At 37.6% G+C, this 18960-nt stretch overlaps 1 protein-coding gene across 6 annotated transcripts in view; it reads right to left on the bottom strand.

Moving 5' to 3' along the window:
• Positions 1-18960, bottom strand: part of FOXJ3 (forkhead box J3) — a 159189-nt gene that overhangs the window by 45002 nt on the left and 95227 nt on the right. For all 6 annotated transcript variants that reach the window (XM_072609744.1, XM_072609745.1, XM_072609749.1 and 3 more), the window contains exon 5: positions 5671-5754. In XM_072609744.1, the coding sequence (XP_072465845.1) occupies positions 5671-5754 (84 nt within the window). The remainder of the gene's footprint in view (positions 1-5670; positions 5755-18960) is intronic.

Below are 18960 nucleotides of genomic sequence, written 5' to 3'. Positions count from 1 at the left end.
TTTACAGAGCTATGAAAGTAAGGGATATGGACCTTCCACCATCACAAAATGGTAAAAATGCCATTTGTAATTTTTCTTCTTTCCAATTTCTCCTTCAATTTGAGGCTACAGTAAAAACAAATTATGGAGCTAAAATTCTGCTGTCTCCAATGCGGATTTTTCTTGTTCAGGTGCAGCCATTCTCTGCAACTTCATCTTAACTGCTATTACTGCCTCTTCATAGAGGACCTTAAAGTTCAGAGATGGTAAGAACCGGTGAACGGTTCCACTTCACTGTCAACGAGTAAAGAGAGATCCCTACAACAAACATCAACAGATGCACAGATTCTCTCTGGAGAAGAATACAAAAGGTACTGGTTTCATTATGCTCTCAAAAGTAACAACGGACAATTTCAGGGGACACATGGTGTGTCAATCAGTAAGCATGTATTAACATGTACTATATGCCAGGCATTGTGCTAAACTCCTAGAATACAAAAAAAAAGGGCAAGACTGTCCTTGCCTTCAAGGATCTCACAATCTAGTGGGGGAGATAACATGCAAAAAAATGTACAAACAAGCTATATACAAAATAAGTATGAAATAATCAACAAAGAGAAGGCTTTAGAATTAAAGAGTATAAGAAAAGGCCTCCTAAAAAAGGTGGCATTTTTGCTGGAATCTGAAAGAAGTTAGGTAAGTCAAGAGGCACAGATGAGGGGAGAGAACATTCCAGGCAAAAGAGACAGCCAGTGAAAATGCCTGGAGGCAAGAGGCAAGAGATGGAATGGCTTGAATGAGGAACTACAAGGAGTTGAGTGTCACTGGATTGAAGAGTACATGGGAAAAGTATGATTTAAGACGATTAGAAAGGTATGGGAGGGTACAAGTTATGGCTTTGGTTTAGAATGCCAAATAGAAGATTTTTGACTATGCCTAGCAGGGTTCATGATGGACATAAAAGTCAAGAGATAAGCATATGAAGATTATAAGATAATGAAGATAATTGATTGTATCTTACAAAACAAGATCAGTTGTGGAGGATAAAGAAGTAGAAAAATTCTATGAGGATTTGATGAAAGTCTCTGAATTAAGTCAACATATCTTTTAAAATTCAGTAACTTCAACAGGAAGTAGGGGGAAATGGCAAAAACTACTGATATCCATCCCCATGTTCCCTCTTTAATTTATACATTATAACACTGAAACAATACTTTGGAGTCTTTGATCTAATCTGAATAAGAAACCCTTACCAGATTTTCTTTAACAATCAATTCCAAAACAATGTTTTACAAGAAATCTTCTTATATCATTCTTATCAAAAGCCAAATCAAATTCTGAAGCGAACTGCTTCATCAGCTTGGGAAGAAGTCTTAGACTGATTCAAGTAATGGAAGTATCCTGAGTTCACGTTTGACTAGGAGAAAATGAGAATCCTTAGAGGGGATGGAGGGAGACTAAAACCTGTGACTATTTTTATGAGTGATGAATCAAAATTATTAGCTAAACTTTGTAATGATGGAACTACTATAAATTGTTACTACAAACTATGAGCAGACATGGCTTTGGTAAGAGACTTTTAATGGATATCTGTTCCTTTGGTTTTTCAAAGGCAAGATCTTTAGAATTAGAATAATTTAATACATCTGCCTCTGGAAGATCTGTATCTAAAACATAGAAAAATGATTTTTTTTTTTACTCCTACTTTGGAAAATAAAATCTAGGATCAAGGAATGAAAAGTGTGGTGAATATGTTCTTCAGAAAAAAAGTCAGAAGATTTTAGATATGAAAAACAACATGGGAAATGAAATTTTTACAAAATGAAAACTGACTATATCCTAATAGTAACTGGTTTTAAAGAGAGTATTTATGTAAGGATTAGCTATCCGAGTCAAAAATGGATGATCACTGGATGGCCAGCATAAACCAGAAGAGTCAGAAAAAAAGCTAAAGATCAGGAGATTCTCTGAGTAACTATAACAGTTCCAATTAGAGCAGTTTAAAATAAATATTGATTCGGCTAAATGGGAAATAGATAAAATTAAAAGCAATAGCTCATGACTTTTTAGAAAAGTTCAACCAATACAAAACAAGTTGACACAACAAAAAGCCTAGAAGATCAATGAAACCACTGTAGCCAACAAATGTTCAATCTCTTTGGTAAGCAGACACCTGGTACCAAAAGTGACAAATTTAGAGAATTAAGTTGAATGCAAAATGCAACTAAGGAAAAAAGATGAAAACTTATGCGCATTTTTTTTTAAGTGCACACATACATAGACAAACTAAGGAGAAAACGAGGTTTTAGAAAGTTTGACCTGAAAGCCAAGTATATATAGATTGGTTAGAGAGCACTTGTGGATAAAACTAGAAGGCAGACAACAAATAAATGCAATGAGTTACATTATTTATGACTTCAATGTGTGTATGTGTGTGTGTGTGTGTGTGTGTGTGTGTGTGTGTGTGTTCTTCCTTCGTTGCCAAAGAAGACCATGCCATCAGAGAAATAATGGCATGACTTGCACTTGACTTTGTTCTGAGTGAGGGAGGGCTGTGCGGCCTCACTTCTCCTCCAGAGCCATCTGGATCCAGGGACCAGATATTCATCAGGATGACTGGAGATGACCCAGGATGAGGCAATTGGGGTTAAGTGACTTGCCCAAGGTCACATAGCTAGTTAGTGTCAAGTGTCTGAGGTGATATTTGAACTCAGGTCCTCCTGACTTCCGCACTGGTGCTCTATCCACTGCACCACCAAGCTCCCCCTTATGACTTTAATATTTAAAGTACCAATGATTCTATCAGTGAAGGAACTCCCTCCACCAACAAAAATTGCAACTTCTCTTTAACAAAGTCTTTTCATAAGTTACTTTGGGTAAAAAGAATTTTGTCACTTAGGTCAACTTTTTGATGGTGACAAAGTATTACTTTTTTTAATCAATTTTTTTTTTTCTGGTGGAGACAGAAATCTGCAAGTGTAGCTACCAAATGCAGTCTTTCCTCAATAGACAAAAAGAGGGAAACCTCTGAAAAAGTATGGAAAGTAAAATTTTGCATACTGATTCCTGTTTTTTTACTGATTTTCCATTGTAAATTAGTCATATATTCCCACAAGGAAAACATGTACATGGTTATCATATGAAGAGAAATTGTGCTAAAAACATCATTGAAAACTATGAGTTCTCTATCAGTATCAGGCAGAATTGCAAAAAAAGAAAAGTTCTAAGAACTACAAAGAGAAAAAGAGCAAAAGAAAGGTAGAAAAAACAATGACCCACAAGAGGGACAAGCATGGTGATGCTTTGGGTCTTGAATGTGATTTGAGCTTCCCCCCTACCATGACCCATAATTCAATTTAAAATTTACAAAACCTAGTTCCATATGCATATTTAAATAATAATAGCTGGCATTTATGTATTTATTACTTTCAGATTTGAAAAGCACTTAACAAATATTGTCTCATTTTATTCTTGCAACAATTCCATGAGATAAGCACCATCATCCTCACTTTAAAGAAGAAACTGAGGCAGACAAACGTGAAGTTACTTGCCCAGGGTTACACAGCCAGTAAGTATCTTTAGGCTGAATTTGAACTCAAGTCTTCCTGATTCCAGATTCAATATTTTATACACTGAACCACCTTGCTTCCTCAGTAACAAATTACAAATATTATGAAAAACAAATGCTATTTTATAGTTTTTAATTCAAAATTTCACAAAATTTGATTTAAAAAATAATGCATATTTGTAGTGTTCAGGGCTAATGCATTTCTGGGGCAATTTTGTGAAAATCTGTTGTCTCAGCTGCTAAATTCTAAATTTGGAGCAAGTGTATGTCTTTACCGTGCCAGACCCAAGTATAATCAACCAATCAGGTGATAATAGGTAAGCTACCTGGTTGTCAGAACAGGAGCGCAAATGATAAAATAAAATAACTAGATCTACAACTAGGAAGGAGATAAATATTAACTTCTTAAACCTCCTAAAACTATGGTAAAACCAGAAATTACTGGGTCTGTTGCCTCAAACCTGTTATACTTCACGGCTCTGATTCACAGAATCAAAGAATGTTACAATCAGAAAAAGCCCATAATTCAGTTTCCTCCTATTACAAAGAAACCCAATACCAGAGATATAAAAGTATCAGGTCCAAGGTAATGCACAGTACTAAACAGCAGAGCCAAGGTTTGAATGCAAGCCTTCCAGTTCAAAGTCTGCTATCTCTTCAACTGGTGTCAGGCCCCACTTCATCTCCTACTACACTTAGTTTAGATTCTGATGCTCTGAGTCAGAGTGTGTTTCAATTAGGGATAGGCAATACAATCTGTTCATCTCTGTCAAACATCTCTCCTGGACTTCTACTTTCTTAGTCCTTCCCCTACCCTGATTCTTGCAAGGTCGTTCCAAGGAGATTAAAAAATAAGGAAGAGTTTGCCTTCTCCCTTATAGAAGCTACTATTATACCATACTATACAGTATAGGACCTACTAGCCTCTACTTTCTGACCACAAATCCAACAGTCCATTCACTGTGCCACTTATAGCTATAGAAACCAACGGCTAAATTTTAAGTTAAGAGACTTGTGTTATGATGATCCTGATATGGATGAGAATTAGGCTCAGCAAAGAGAGAAACAGGCATGGTGTTGGCACTAAAGTATTAAAAGTTTAATATGTACTTAAGGAAAAACAAACTGTAAGTAACAGAGGTTCATGGTACTATTTAAATCCTCTCTGTTTTTTGTAATATATAATTATTTGTCAAATTCATAATTTTCAGAAAGACAAAGGGGAAAAACACTTTTTTCAAATCTTAAGGAGCTTGCCATAAATGACAATTAATTTCCAAGTGAAAAGTACTCTATTAGTAGACTAGCCTCATACCAAGAACAGTGTTGAAGAACAGAGTACTTGACACTCCTTCTCCAAGATAAGAGATCTCAGTATACTTATTTTTGGGGAATTTAATGAACTTCTGGTTGGAATGATGGAAGTATATAGAGGGTAAAGGATGCTGAAGAAGAGTAAAAGAAAACTGTAAAGATCTTAAATACAGCTTGCTTTTCCTAGCATATCAACAAATTAAAAGTTCTATAAAAGCATGCAACTAGGAATTTTGTTATACAATGTGACAGTAACATGGCTAAGAGTTTCTTAGATAAGGATTTCTTACTCTTTACCTTATTTCCTTTATCTCGACTGTTTAATATAGAGAATTTGTAGTAACCAGATAAACAAAAGGAAATAACTTTATTATATAAAATCTATTGTCTTAAATTGGTGAAGCAATAAAAAGTAAAAACATTCATTACACCAGTCAGAAGATCTAAAGGTTAAGTGTCATCTCTCCCTGACAAGCTGTGGTGATTAAGGCAAGCTCTTTCTCAACTTCTGCTTCAGTTGCTTAATATGCAAAATAGGGATAATATCAGCCTAACTTCCTAATGTGCTAATTATGAGGGTCAAATGAAATGATGGCTATGAAGAAGTGATTTGAAAAGTAGGAAGGGCCACAAAAAAGGAAAAAGATTAAGAGAATTCAGTGTTACGAGGGACCTCAGGGGCCAAACCCTTAATTTTACAGATTATAATACTATTCTACCTTCAGTAAATTCACATTTATGAAAACTGAAAAAGTATGTTTTAACCTACATGAAAATGTTCATAGTAAGTCTAAGACAAAGAGTTTTACCCGTTCTACAGATCTTGCCCTCTTCTTTGGCCGTGAAGGCAGTGTGTCTTCCTTGGGATTGTTGTCTATCGCCCAATAAGAACCCTAAAAAAGAAGGAAAAATACGTAAGATTAACATTTTATTAAAACAAAGGCATGTCAGAGACTAGACTTTTACAATAAGTACTAAAATTGCACTAAAATTAAGTTTCTGCCCTACCTATATTCAAAAAAGTACATCTGTCTTTCCAACAAATTTCTCTTACTTTAATTATCAAGGAATAATTAAGCAATGTAGCCAGATAAGCCTGTTGATATAAATTTTACATACTGTCTTTTTTTTGCTACTTGCAAACAGAGGATGACCTTCTATAAGTCTTTCCTTCTATTAATCACCAGACCACAAAAAGTGACTGGACCCAAGCAGAAAAACCTGTTACCAATTGGGTTCTGACCCAAATATGCCCTAGACTCATTATTAGAACCTTGGAAGTGATATAATAAAGTCTTTGCCAAACCTGCCCATACCATACTCCATGAATTTTGCCTATTACAGGCTCAATGCCTCTTGCTCCCTTAATCTTTGTTACATCTTATAGCATCAGCGCTCTGCATATGACCTGTCTCCCTAATTCTTTCCCATGCTCTCATCCCTATTCAATTCAGTCTGACACCTCCTTGGTTCCTAGCCAGCTCTGGACAAATGCCCAGAGGAACTGCCCTTTAGGAACTCCAAAGTCACCTTTCTGGCTTAATCTCTCACTTCCATAAGCAAAACCTAGGTATCTCCTAAGGACAACACAGCCTTGAACAACTTCTCCTATCTTAACCCCAACCCAACTGATGAGGTAGGAGGAGACCAAGTTATGAAAGACTGAATAAATAACAGAAGTTTTATATTCAATCCTGGATGGGGATCCACTGGAATTTATTGAGTAAGGGGATGGAAGATTCCCAATTCCACTTTCACCAGGAGCTATTTCAAATGTTATGTATCCCACCATAACTTCTTCCCCAAAACTTCACTCAAAACATTGAGACCATTTGCCAAGAGCTCTCTTCTCCCTTCCTCATGTTAAACTACTTATACATCTTACTTCAAACACCTCTTTCATTCCTGTTTCTGATAAAGAGATGGCCCTTCTTTTTGCCAAGACAAACCCCTCTATCTTTGATCTATCTTTTCCAGCAGATACAACGATTATCCACATTCACTTTGTCAATCTTACTCTATACATCTGTTCTTTCCTTGTTAAAATGTTCATGTCTCCCATAACCTTAAATAAATCCTCACTTGATATGATCATCACCCCAACTATCTTCTTACACTTCTCCTCTTTGTGGCTAAATTCCTTAAGAAAGCCATCTCCAATCAATGCCTTCACTTTCTTTCTTCTTATTATCTTCTAAATCTTGTGGCTTCTGGCCTCATTAATCAATGGAAACTGCCCTCTCCAAACATAGCAATGATCTCAATCCTCAAAATAGGGACACTTTTTTCAGTCTTCATCCTTCTTCACTTCTCTGCCATCTCTGACACAACTAATCACTCCTTCTGGGTATACTTTCTTTAGATTTCTATGACACTATTCTCCTTTTGTTCTCGTCTTAGCTGCCTGATCATTTCTTAAGTCTTTTTGGAAGGGGGTTGGTTCTTTACTCATATCATGCTTGTTTTCTGCAAGAACCCCTAAAGCTTTGTCTTCGGCCCTCTTCTCCTTTAAACCTAGATCTCACCAGCTCCTATGGATTCGATCATCTTTCCTCCCCTTATCTCTTTATCTCTCTGCTGAGCTACAGCTTCTTGGGTATCTCAAACTACACATTTTATAGGCATTTCAAACACAATGTGTCCAAACTGAACTCGTTATCCTCTCCCTAAATATTATCCTTTTCCCAACTTTCCTATTACTATCCAGGGTACCACTGTTCTCTGAGTCACCCAGAGTCACAATATCAGTGTCATTCTTAACTTCTCATCTCCACACACCCCATATTAGCCAATCTGTTGCCAAATCTTTTCATTTCTTTTTTGACAACAGTTCTCTTATACGTCCCTTCCATTCATATACACAACCCTTGGTCAGATAGATCCTCATCAACTTTTACTTGGTCTACTGCAAAAGTTTTCTGACTGGTCTTTCTTAACTTCAATCCATCGTCCACTCAGCTACCAAAGTAACTTTTCTAAAGGAAGAAGCAAATGCAGGCCCTGTGCTAAGTGCTTTACAATTATTACCTCATTTGATCTTCACAACAACCCTGGGAGGTACACACTGTTATTATCCCAATCTTACAGATAAATAAATTGAGGCAAACAGAGACGAAATTATTTGCCTAGAGTCACAAACCTACTAAGTATGTGAAGCCACAGTTGAACTCAGAACTTCCTGACTCCCAGAAAAAGTCCAGCACTCATCTATTAGACCACTAGTTACCTATGCTTAAAGCACCTCCCACTCCCTAGGAATTCCAGTGTCTCCCCTATTACTTACAGAACCGAATATAAATTCCTGTTTAGCATTTAAAACTCCTCACAAACTGGCCCTTTACTATAGCCTACTCCTTCCCTCCCATACATTCACTGCATGATCCAACTATACTGGCGTACTGGCAATTCCTCAAAGAGGACAGACACTCCCTCTCCACTCTCCATGACTTCACATGCTTTCCCCTACGCTTATCATGCTGGGCTACCTCACATTTTACCCTGGCTTCCCTCAAAACACAGCACAAATTCTACTTTCTGGAGGAAAGTCCTAGTCCTCTTCAGCTGCTAGTGCCTTTCTCTTTTAATACTTTCATATACTACTCTATATACAGAGAGAATGTATTTATACGCTTAGATAAAGAAGACTGCCTTTTGTCTTTCTTTATATCCCCAGTGCTTACCATAGTGCCTATCACAGAGTGACAGCTTAATAAACGCTGGGTAACTGACTGACCAATCACCTTTATCTGCCAAGGATAATCTTACCACCTACCTCAATAAGGCTGTTGTAAGGATTAAATGGTATGAAAGTGCTTTGCTAACTCTTGAGTGACATATAAATATGAGCTATTACTATCCAAAGCATGTCAAAAACATATCCCTAACATAATATATTCATAGCACTCTACTTCAGTAAACAGAATGAAATACAAAGTAAAGAAAACATGGTCATCCCAACTTTATAGACCTAAAGGACAAATGAGACAAACAGGCTGGAATGGAAATCCCAAGCTGACAAGATGAACTTGAACATGGAAAAATGTAGGGTACATCACTTGTAAACATTCAGCATGGAAGAGCTATGCATGCAAAAAGAACATGAGGTTTTTCATTGGCTCATAGCAGGAAAAAATCACTAAGGTGGTTCCACTTCTTAATTTTACAGGTGAGGAATTTCGAAGCTCAAAGTGAATTTGTCTAAGGGGACTTGTTACAAATTCAATATGAGCTAGCAATATAAGATGGCAGAGAAAATACAAAAACAAAACAAAATAAAAATCTATGTTAATAAAGGACAATATTCAGAACAGAGGGCTGAAATCATATTCTTGCTATTGGTAGACAATATGATGTAGCAGAAAAGTGCCAAATTTGGCATCAGAAGATGCATGATGAAATTCTGACTCTATCACTTACTACCTATAAGACCCTGGGCAAGTCGGCCACTCAGAACCTCAGTTTTGTCTTCTATAAAATGAGGGGTTGGATTAGATAATGACTTCCTTTACCCCTCCCAGTTCTAAATATATGACAGCAGATCTTCCACCCTGGGCTGGCAGCATCCAGAGTACTACATTCAGTTTTGGGGAGGAAGGATAAGGGGCATTCAAAGGAGGATCAACTAGGAAGCTAAGGCTATTCAGAACTATAAGCTGAAGATACCTCGGTTATATAGCCTAGAGAAGAAAAGAGTTGGAAGTGAGAAAATACAACAGATTTATTCAAATATTTGAATGGTAATCATGTGGAAGAGCAATATAAAGTGTTTTAATTGGCCTTGGAGGGCAGAACTATTTTGATTTAACCTAAAGAAAAATTTCCTATCTATTAGAGCTCTCCCCAAAATGAAATGGGCTGCTTTGATCTTGGAAGGATTAAAGGAAAAATTGTGAATTCTTCACCAAGGAAGGTCTTCAACCTAAAACCCAAGGACTGTTTTGAAGGGATATCATAGAATATATTTATGTTCAAGAAGAGCTTGAAATAAATGATCTATAAGTTTCTAACTCTGAAATTTCATGATTGTATGATAAATATTTAAAAGCAGCTATATTGGTTATACCATTGTTCTAGACCACATTATACCTACTATTCTCATTTCAGGTCCTGAAATTTATCCCTAGGGATAAATGATTAACAGCACAAGGAAATGGCAAACCACTCCAGTATCTTTACTAAGAGAACTCCATGGACAACACTGGTGTGCTATGGTCCACAGGGTTATGAAGAGTCAGACCCAACCAAACAACAACAGCTAATGTTAGCCTGAAAGGTCAACCAAACTTCTGTACTAAGTTTGTTACAGATGTTGAAAGCTAGTATTAAAACAGAATCACCTTTGATAGCAATGGTAGAGATAGCTTGGAGCTTCAACAAGATTGCATTTAGGTATTCCTTCCAACAATGAAAATTTCAATTCACTCATGCCTGCCCATCCCTATTCCTGTCCCCTTGTGGGCTCTCCAGAGTAGGTCTAAACCAATGTGCTAAGGAACTTCCTCCAGTTCTCTGATCTTTCATGGATACCAATGAAATACACACGCCAACAACTGCTTTCCCTTACTCTCACTGTGTAACCAAGCCCATTTTTTTTTCCTAGTCAATCATCACTATGACAACAAACTTGCTGCACAATTTTTCAATTATCATGGTTACAATCTGCTCCCACAAACCATGACCCTTTATGGGAGACTGTGGTGGTATTCCACATACAGTCACATTTATCACCCATAGATGGGCCTTTGTTTCAAGAACTTTGGAGTCATTAAATTTAAGCATTAGGTATTAAATTTTATGGGTAAGCAAGCTAGCACAGTGGATAGAGCACTGGGCCCAAGAGTTAAGAAGACATCTTCCTGAATTCAAATCTGGGCTCAGACACTTACTAGTAGTCACTTAACCCTATTTGCTTCAGTTCCTCATCTGCAAAATGGGAGGAGAAGGAAATGGCAAATCACTCTAGTACCTTTGCCAAGAAAACCCCAAATGGGTCACAAAGAGTAAGAAACAGCTTAACAACAGTAAATTCTACACATATTGAAGGGGTCTGTGCCATAGTTTATAGAACTGTAGCGAACAGCAAAGTCAGGGAGAGCAGGTATTAGCTTTGGGAGTAAGACCATGTAACAGGTTCTGTAACTTTGGGCTTACTCTATATATACCTAGTCCTCTCCAACTGTAAAATGGAGATTATAAATGCCCTCTCTATATTCACTGGGATGTTGTAATCAATGAATCTCATTCCTCAACTCCACCTAATGACTTCCTTTAAGTCTCAACCAAAATCCCATCATTTATAGGAAGCCTTTCTCAACCCCTCTTAATTCTAGTGCTGTTCCTCTGTTAAATATTTTCTATTTATCCTATATATGTAGTTAGTTTGCATATGTTTGTTTATATGTTGTCTCTTCCATTAGATTGTAATTTCTTTGAGAATAGGGACTGTCTTTTACTTCCTTTCATTTCCCAGAGTTTAGCCTAGCCCCTGACATATTGTAGGAGCTTAATAAAACAGTATATAGAAGTTAACTTAAGCATCCTGGGAGGTTTTACCAAATATATTAAAAATATGTTATTTCTTAGATTGAGTCCTAAAATACCATGACAATATGATCATTAACTAGGTATTCCCTAATCATCTAACCCTAGTGACTTTTTGGTTTTGTTTTTCAATCTAAATTGCAAAAAAATCACCCTTGCTACTGAAAAAATATGGCTAGCTTTTCCTACTGACCACTAAAAGGTTCTCTCAAGTTTCATCTGTTAAAACTCTTGGAAATTTCCTCCACTTCTATGGCTTCAATAAGCACCTACGTCAATGATTCCTAAATCTCTCTCTAGCTTTTACCTCTCTCCTGAGCTAGAGCTTGTATTTCCACAGTCTGCTATGCATTTTCATATGAGTAAGAGCGTTCTCTATAAAAGTAACTCTTCTTCCAAATGTTTCCTGTTTCAACTAAAGATACCATCATTTGCTTCATTATCCAGGTTAAAAACCCACAGAGAACAGAAGAAGCAACAGTGGGGAGAAAGGCTAGCTATCGCAAAGTGGAATAGGTTGCCTTGGGAGCCAAAATTCCCCTCACTGGAATTCTTTTTTTTTTTTTATTTAACTTTTAACATTTATTTTCACAACATTTTGGGTTACAAATTTTCTCCCCTTTTATCCCCTCCTCCCCCCAAACCCAAGCATTCTAATTGCCCCTGTGACCAATCTGCTCTCTCTTCTATCCTCCCTCTCTGCCCTTGTCTCCGTCTTCTCTTTTGTCCTGTAGGGCCAGATAGCTTTCTTGACCCCTTAACCTGTATTTCTTATTTCCCAGTGGTAAGAACATTACATTTGATCCTAACACTTTGAGTTCCAACTTCTTTAGCTCCCTCCCTCCCCACCCCTTCCCTTTGGAAGGCAAGCAATTCAATAGAGGCCAAATCTGTGTAGTTTTGCAAAAGATTTCCATACTAGTTGTGTTGTATAGGACTAATTATATTTCCCTCCATCCTATCCTGACCCCCATTACTTCTATTCCCTTATGATCCTTTCCCTCCCCATGAGTGTCGACCTCAGATTGCATTCTCCTCCCCATGCCCTTCCCTCCATCCTCCCCCCCACCCTGCTTGTACCCCTGTCCCCCACTCTCCTGTATTATGAGATAGGTTTTCCTATCAAAATGAGTGTGCATTTTATTCTTTCCTTTAGTGGAATGTGATGAGAATAGACCTCATGTTTTCCTCTTGCCTCCACTCTTTATCCCTCCACTAATAAGTCTTTTGCTTGCCTCTTTTATGAGAGATAATTTGCCCCATTCAACTTCTCCCTTTCTCCTCCCAATATTTCTCTCTCACTGCTTGATTTCATTTTTTTTTTTAAGATATGATCCCATCCTCTTCAATTCACTCTGTGCACTCTGTCTCTATGTATGTGTGCATGTGTGCATGTGTGTGTGTGTGTGTGTGTGTGTGTGTACTCCCACCCAGTACCCAGATACTGAAATGTTTCAAGAGTTACAAATATTGTCTTTCCATGTAGGAATGTAAACAGTTCAACTTTAGTAAGTCCCTTATGACTTCTCTTTGCTGTTCACCTTTTCATGGTTCTCTTCATTCTTGTGTTAGAAAGTCAAATTTTCTTTTCAGCTCTGGTCTTTTCATCAAGAAAATTTGAAAATCCTCTATTTCATTGAAAGACCATTTTTTCTCCTGAAGTATTATACTCAGTTTTGCTGGGTAGGTGATTCTTGGTTTCAGTCCTAGTTCCTTTGACTTCTGGAATATCCTATTCCATTCCCTTCGATCCCTTAATGTAGAGGGTGCTAGATCTTGTGTTATCCTGATTGTATTTCCACAATACTTGAACTGTTTCTTTCTAGCTGCTTGCAATATTTTCTCTTTCACCTGGGAATTCTGGAATTTGGCCACAATGTTCCTAGGAGTTTCTCTTTTTGCATCTCTTTCATGCGGTGTTCTGTGGATTCCTTGAATATTTATTTTGCCCTCTGGTTCTAGTATCTCAGGGCAGTTTTCCTTGATAATTTCATGGAAGATGATGTCTAGGCTCTTCTCTTGATCATGGTTTTCAGGTAGTCCCAGAATTTTTACATTGTCTCTCCTGATTCTATTTTCCAGGTCAGTTGCTTTTCCAATAAGATATTTCACATTATCTTCCATTTTTCGAATCTTCTCACTATGTTCTGTAATATCTGTCTTTCTCATAAAGTCCTTAGCGTCCATCTGTGCCATTCCAGTTTTGAAAGATCTATTTTCTTCAGTGAGCTTTTGAATCTCCTTTTCCATTTGGCTAATTCTGCTTTTGAAAGCATTCTTCTCCTCATTGGCCTTTTGAACCTCTTTTGCCAATTGAGTTAGGCTAGTTTTCAAGGTGTTAATTTCTTCAACATTTTTTTGGTTCTCCTTTAGCAGGGAGCTGATCTGCTTTTCATGCTTCTCTTTCATCCCTCTCATTTCTCTTCCCAGTTTTTCCTCCACCTCTCTAACTTGATTTTCAAAATTCTTTTTGAGCTCTTCCATGGCCTGAGCCCATTGGGTGGGCTGGGACACAGAAGCCTTGATTTCTGTGTCTTTGCCTGATGGTAAGCATTGTTCTTCCTCGTCAGAAAGGAAGGGAGGAGGTGTCTTTTCTCCGAGAAAGTACCCTTCAATAGTTTTATTTCTTTTCCCTTTTCTGGGCATTCTCCCCAGCCAGTGGCTTGACCTCTGAATATTTTCCTCACACCCACCTCGCCTCCTGATCCTCCCAGCCAGCGCTTGGGGTCTGAGATTCAAATGCTGCTTCCTGCCTTAGGGCTTTTGGCGGGGGCAGGGCTGCTATTCAGTGTGAGAATTAAGTTCAGATGGTCAGGTCGGGGCAGGGCCACCTCTCAGGCCCAGTTCCCTCAGGGGGTTTATGCACAGACCTTCCACAATGGATCCAGGCTCCCGCCCGCTTGGGGTGCCCCAGTCTGCAGCCACCTCTCAGCTTCTATCTGGGGGGGGGGGAGGCGAGCCATGGGGGCACCCCACTCCCCTCTCGACCCGCCAAAGAGACTCTCTCACCGACCCTCGTCACCTGTGGGTGGGGGGGCTTGTGCCGCCGCTGGAGATCCAGTCCCTGAAGCCTGCTCGGATCTGTATCTCTTGGAGCTGCGGCCACCGCAGGTCTGGGCTGGGCTCCGCGTCTCTTTTTTTTTTTTTTTTTTTTTTTTTACTAATTTAGATCAGCAGTTCAACTTCAATAAGTCAAGCAAAAAAGATGATTACATGTTTAAATTATTCCTTGGGTTGACCCAACAAGGGTGTAACTATGTCCTCTATACAGATAATCTCCCAAATCTAGTGACTGTCTATCAGAAAAGAAATATTTAAAAACTGACATCATGAAATAAATGATAGTATAAGTAGTCATAATGACAAAGGAGTCAAAGGGCAGCTCCCAATTCCTACCAGATACCTTTTGTTTAAATAGAATACCTCCTTGTACTTGCTGACTCCTCCATCAAATACATTTACATTTACCAGTGATAAAAGACTATTTTTACCCACCAACCCAAGAAACTGGCTTTAACTTAGGATATACTACTTGGCCATTGTTGGACCAAAAATAAAGTGACAAATTAGGCAGTCATTTGCCTATAGCCATTATTAAATGTTTTGGTAGTAAACATAAACAGGCCTACTAATTGCCTAACAATTGCCTAAATTAAAATCACGTAACACATCTACTACTATTAACTCAAACTTATATACCTGTAAGATTAAGTACTTTCCTCATAAGAACCCTGTTAAGCAGATTTTACAAATATACAAATGCCACCCCCATTTTACAGATGTAAGAATAAGTAAATAGCTTCTACATGAGTACATATATCCTGTATTTGCATGTCCTAGTGATTGCCCTGCCCTGGATGTTAGTATTCTCTCCCTCCTCAAATTATCCTGTACTTACTTTTTATCTATACTCTATTACTCCAATAGAATGAAAGCTCCTTAAAGGGAGGTGCCTTTTTTTGGTTTTTTGAGGGGGATGGAAGCAGTCACACATCCCCAATGCTTTTGGCATTGCAGGCATCTGATAAATGCCAGTTGAAACCAATATCTGAATGTAGGTCTCCTTTACTGCAGGTCTAGTGCTCTTTCTACCATACCACATTGTTTCTGATTAAAGTAGTTACCTCCCATAGGCACTAATGAGTAGGGCACTACAGTACAGTATAGACACTAAAAATTGGGAAGAAATGGCAACTGAATAACAAATTATTATATACCCAGAGGGCCTAACTTGGAAGGTGAGCCTAAAATAACTAAGTCATATGGAATACCACCCACTCCTTACAAGAGTTAAACAGCTAGAGGTAATTTCTTGCCTAAAGGCTTTGACTAAGTGGAACTGTCAATGTATAATCTATACTCCAATATTACCCCCTTCAAGCTTGCTCACCTCCCTGCAAAACTCAATCCTCACTAATATAATGGTACCCCATTGTACACTGAGCAACATATTAGGTGTGTGGCAAGAAAATTTCTGGCTCAGGTCTCTTGATGTCACTGTGATGAGACTGTGATATGGAAAGGAAACTCTGGCTCAGACTTCTTGCCATCAATATAAGAAGAGGACACTGCCCCAAGTCAGACCTTGTTCTCCCCTTGAAGGTAACAACATCTGTAAAATCAAGGCTGGGAAAAAAGCCATAGCTCCTGCTTTGACCAACTGGCAGATAAGCATATCTTTCTACTTCTGTTACTTGTTCTCAGACATGTATACCCTTATCTCCCCATCCTAAAAAAAAGTAAAATTCCACTTTTCTATACTGTTTATATATTCACATTCTATATAAGACTGCTAAAGCTCATAATCTTAAAGCTCTAACTTTTCAGACAAATGACCATAAATAAAATCTGCAGATAACAATCTCTGCATGATAATTATTGGCAGTAGTACCTAATCAGTGTACCCACAGATTATTTTTATCACAGGTGTTTCATATAAATTACTTACTCAATGCATAAAACCATAAAATTTATGGTTGCAAAGGACCTTACAGATTTAGTATAATTCTCTAATTTTACAGATGAGGAAACCAAGGTTCAGAGACAGTAAATGACCTAGTCAGAGATCATACTGGTTACCAAGTAGCAAAACAATGATACTCCTCCAAGTCCAAAATCCAGCATTCTTTTCACTAGCCACAGTTGCCTCTACCTAAATTCTAACTTCTTCCAATTATTTTCAACTTTAAAGAAATAAAAACAGTAGAAAATAGAAACAAGTTGCTATAATTATCACAAAATAAGAATTTATATAAAGGTATCAGAAGGTTTTTTGCAGACAAAAAAGTTATCAAAGAAATGCACAGATCACCACCAACCAAAAACTCAATGTTCAATAAAGGCATGTAATTGTTACATTTCACAATTTCAGCAATAAAGGTATCAGAAGGTATATCAGAAAACCAAAGAGAGAGACAAGAGGTGTGGAGGGGAGGGGCGAGGGCAGAGGGAGGAAAGCAGAGGCATCAGAAAGCATGGAGTTGAGTCCTGGTCTCATTAGCTGTGCAACCCTTAGGAAACTATTTAACAATTCTTAACTTCAAGTAAAATGGTATTAATAGTACTTGTCTTCTACTCCTTATAGGGTTGTTGTAAGTAAAGTACTTTATAAGCTATAAATTAGCCTATAAAGGTGAGATCTCCTTATTGTTCTGTATTCTTTTGGCCAGATCTGGAAATTCACTGGCATGGGGAGCTCCCTTTGGTTCTCAGAGACTAGGCCAATGGAGAGCTCACAAGGATGCTTGTTGCAGGCTCGAAATGCTTTCTATTTTGGGCCTGATGAAGGACTATACATGCATCTTTTTCCTGGTGGCCACCCTACCTATGATCAAAAGGACTTGTTGCAAATGCATTCGGTTTCAATGATTACGTCTTCATCTGAAGCAATTCTCAAAGACCTTCTGTTTGACTTTTAAAGACCTTCACAAAGTGGACCCTTTCTCCCTTTCCTGTCACTCCACTCTCCACAAACTCTATGACCGAGTGACTGCCTTTGGCCTCCTTGCTGTAATTAGCACAAGACACTCCATCTCTGCCTGAAAGGGGAATAGGCAGCTGGAGCCAAGACTCCCCAACTCCAGTATCCCCATTTATTCTGGGAAGAAACACATAGGACGTGAAACACTCAGGGAGATCTGTCCAGTGACACAGGTGAAGCAATAAGTATGAAAGGCAAACTAGATATAAATAGAAGTCTCAATCTTTCTTACTATTTCCAAGGCAGAAAGTTGAGAAAAAGAGATTTCATAAGGAGATAAATCAACAGTGGATTTCAAAAAGAAAGAAAAATGGATAGAAGTGAAAAGGAGACCAAGGAGAAATTCTAGGAATTTTAAAAAGAGAATTATAAAAGAGAAATTTAAAACTCAATGAAGAAAATAGAACTCTTAATGAAGAAAATAGATCTCTCAATGAAGAAAAACAGGGTTCTCAATACAGAATTCAAAAAGATATTGTGCAGAATAGATAAAAAATTTGAGTCCAGGTTCTCTACACAGAAATAGAAGCTATGCAACAGAAATTACCAGATTTTCAACACAAACATAGTAAGATGGGTGGCAATTTAGAAGAGTCAATAAATTTAAAAGAAGATATTAGGAATGTTCTTAGGGAGGAAATCACAAGCCTTAACGAAAAATTCAAAGACACAAGTAGCAGGGCAGAAGAAGTAGAAAAGAAGTTAAAAGAGCTATCTGAGGAAACAGAGGCTTTGATAATGAAAATAACAAGTCTGGAACAGAGAAATAAAGAAAGGGACCAATATTTGGCAAGACAAAAGCAAAGACAGCAACTTACCAAACAGTTCTAAATTACATACATGCCAAATTGATTAACATTGATAAGATGTGCAGAAATAACTTAAGAATAATAGGTCTTCCTGAAGAAGGTTACATCAAAAACTTGGAATACCATGCTTCATGAAGTAATATAAGAAAATTGCCCAGAACTTTTGATTGCAGACAAAAAAGTTATCAAAGAAATGCACAGATCACCACCAACCAAAAACTCAATGTTCAATAAAGGCATGTAATTGTTACATTTCACAATTTCAGCAATAAACAACAAATTCTGAAAGCATCCAGGAGAAACGTTTAAATATGGAGGAATACCAATTCATATAATAGAGGATTAGTCTACAGAAACAAGAAATTAGAGGAAAGAATGGAATCATATATTCCAAAAATCTAAGGAACTTAGATTAAAACCCAGACGTTGAGCCTAATCATCAGGGAAGAAAATTTTATCTTCCATAAAAAAGAGGTATTTGAAGAATTCCTGAAAGAAATTCTGAAATGAGCAGAATATTTGACTTGAATTTATGAAAAGAAAAGAAAAACAAGTTTAATAAGTACAAGTAATAGATTAATGAATGAAACCAATGTTTTTATTTACATGTTATTTCAGAAATTAAGAAGAAGGATCACTTAAGGACAAAGGATGTTGAATTACAAAGGAAGAGCTAGCTGTATTAAACTGGGAAATAAGAATCAACATCTTTTCTGGTAGGAGATCATTTATCTTCCCTTAAATCCTCATTTCTTAGTATCTGGCTGGGT

Source organism: Notamacropus eugenii, chromosome 5 (assembly GCF_028372415.1).
Source record: "Notamacropus eugenii isolate mMacEug1 chromosome 5, mMacEug1.pri_v2, whole genome shotgun sequence".
Taxonomy (NCBI): Eukaryota; Metazoa; Chordata; class Mammalia; order Diprotodontia; family Macropodidae; genus Notamacropus; species Notamacropus eugenii.
This window is presented reverse-complemented; position numbering and strand designations above follow the sequence as displayed.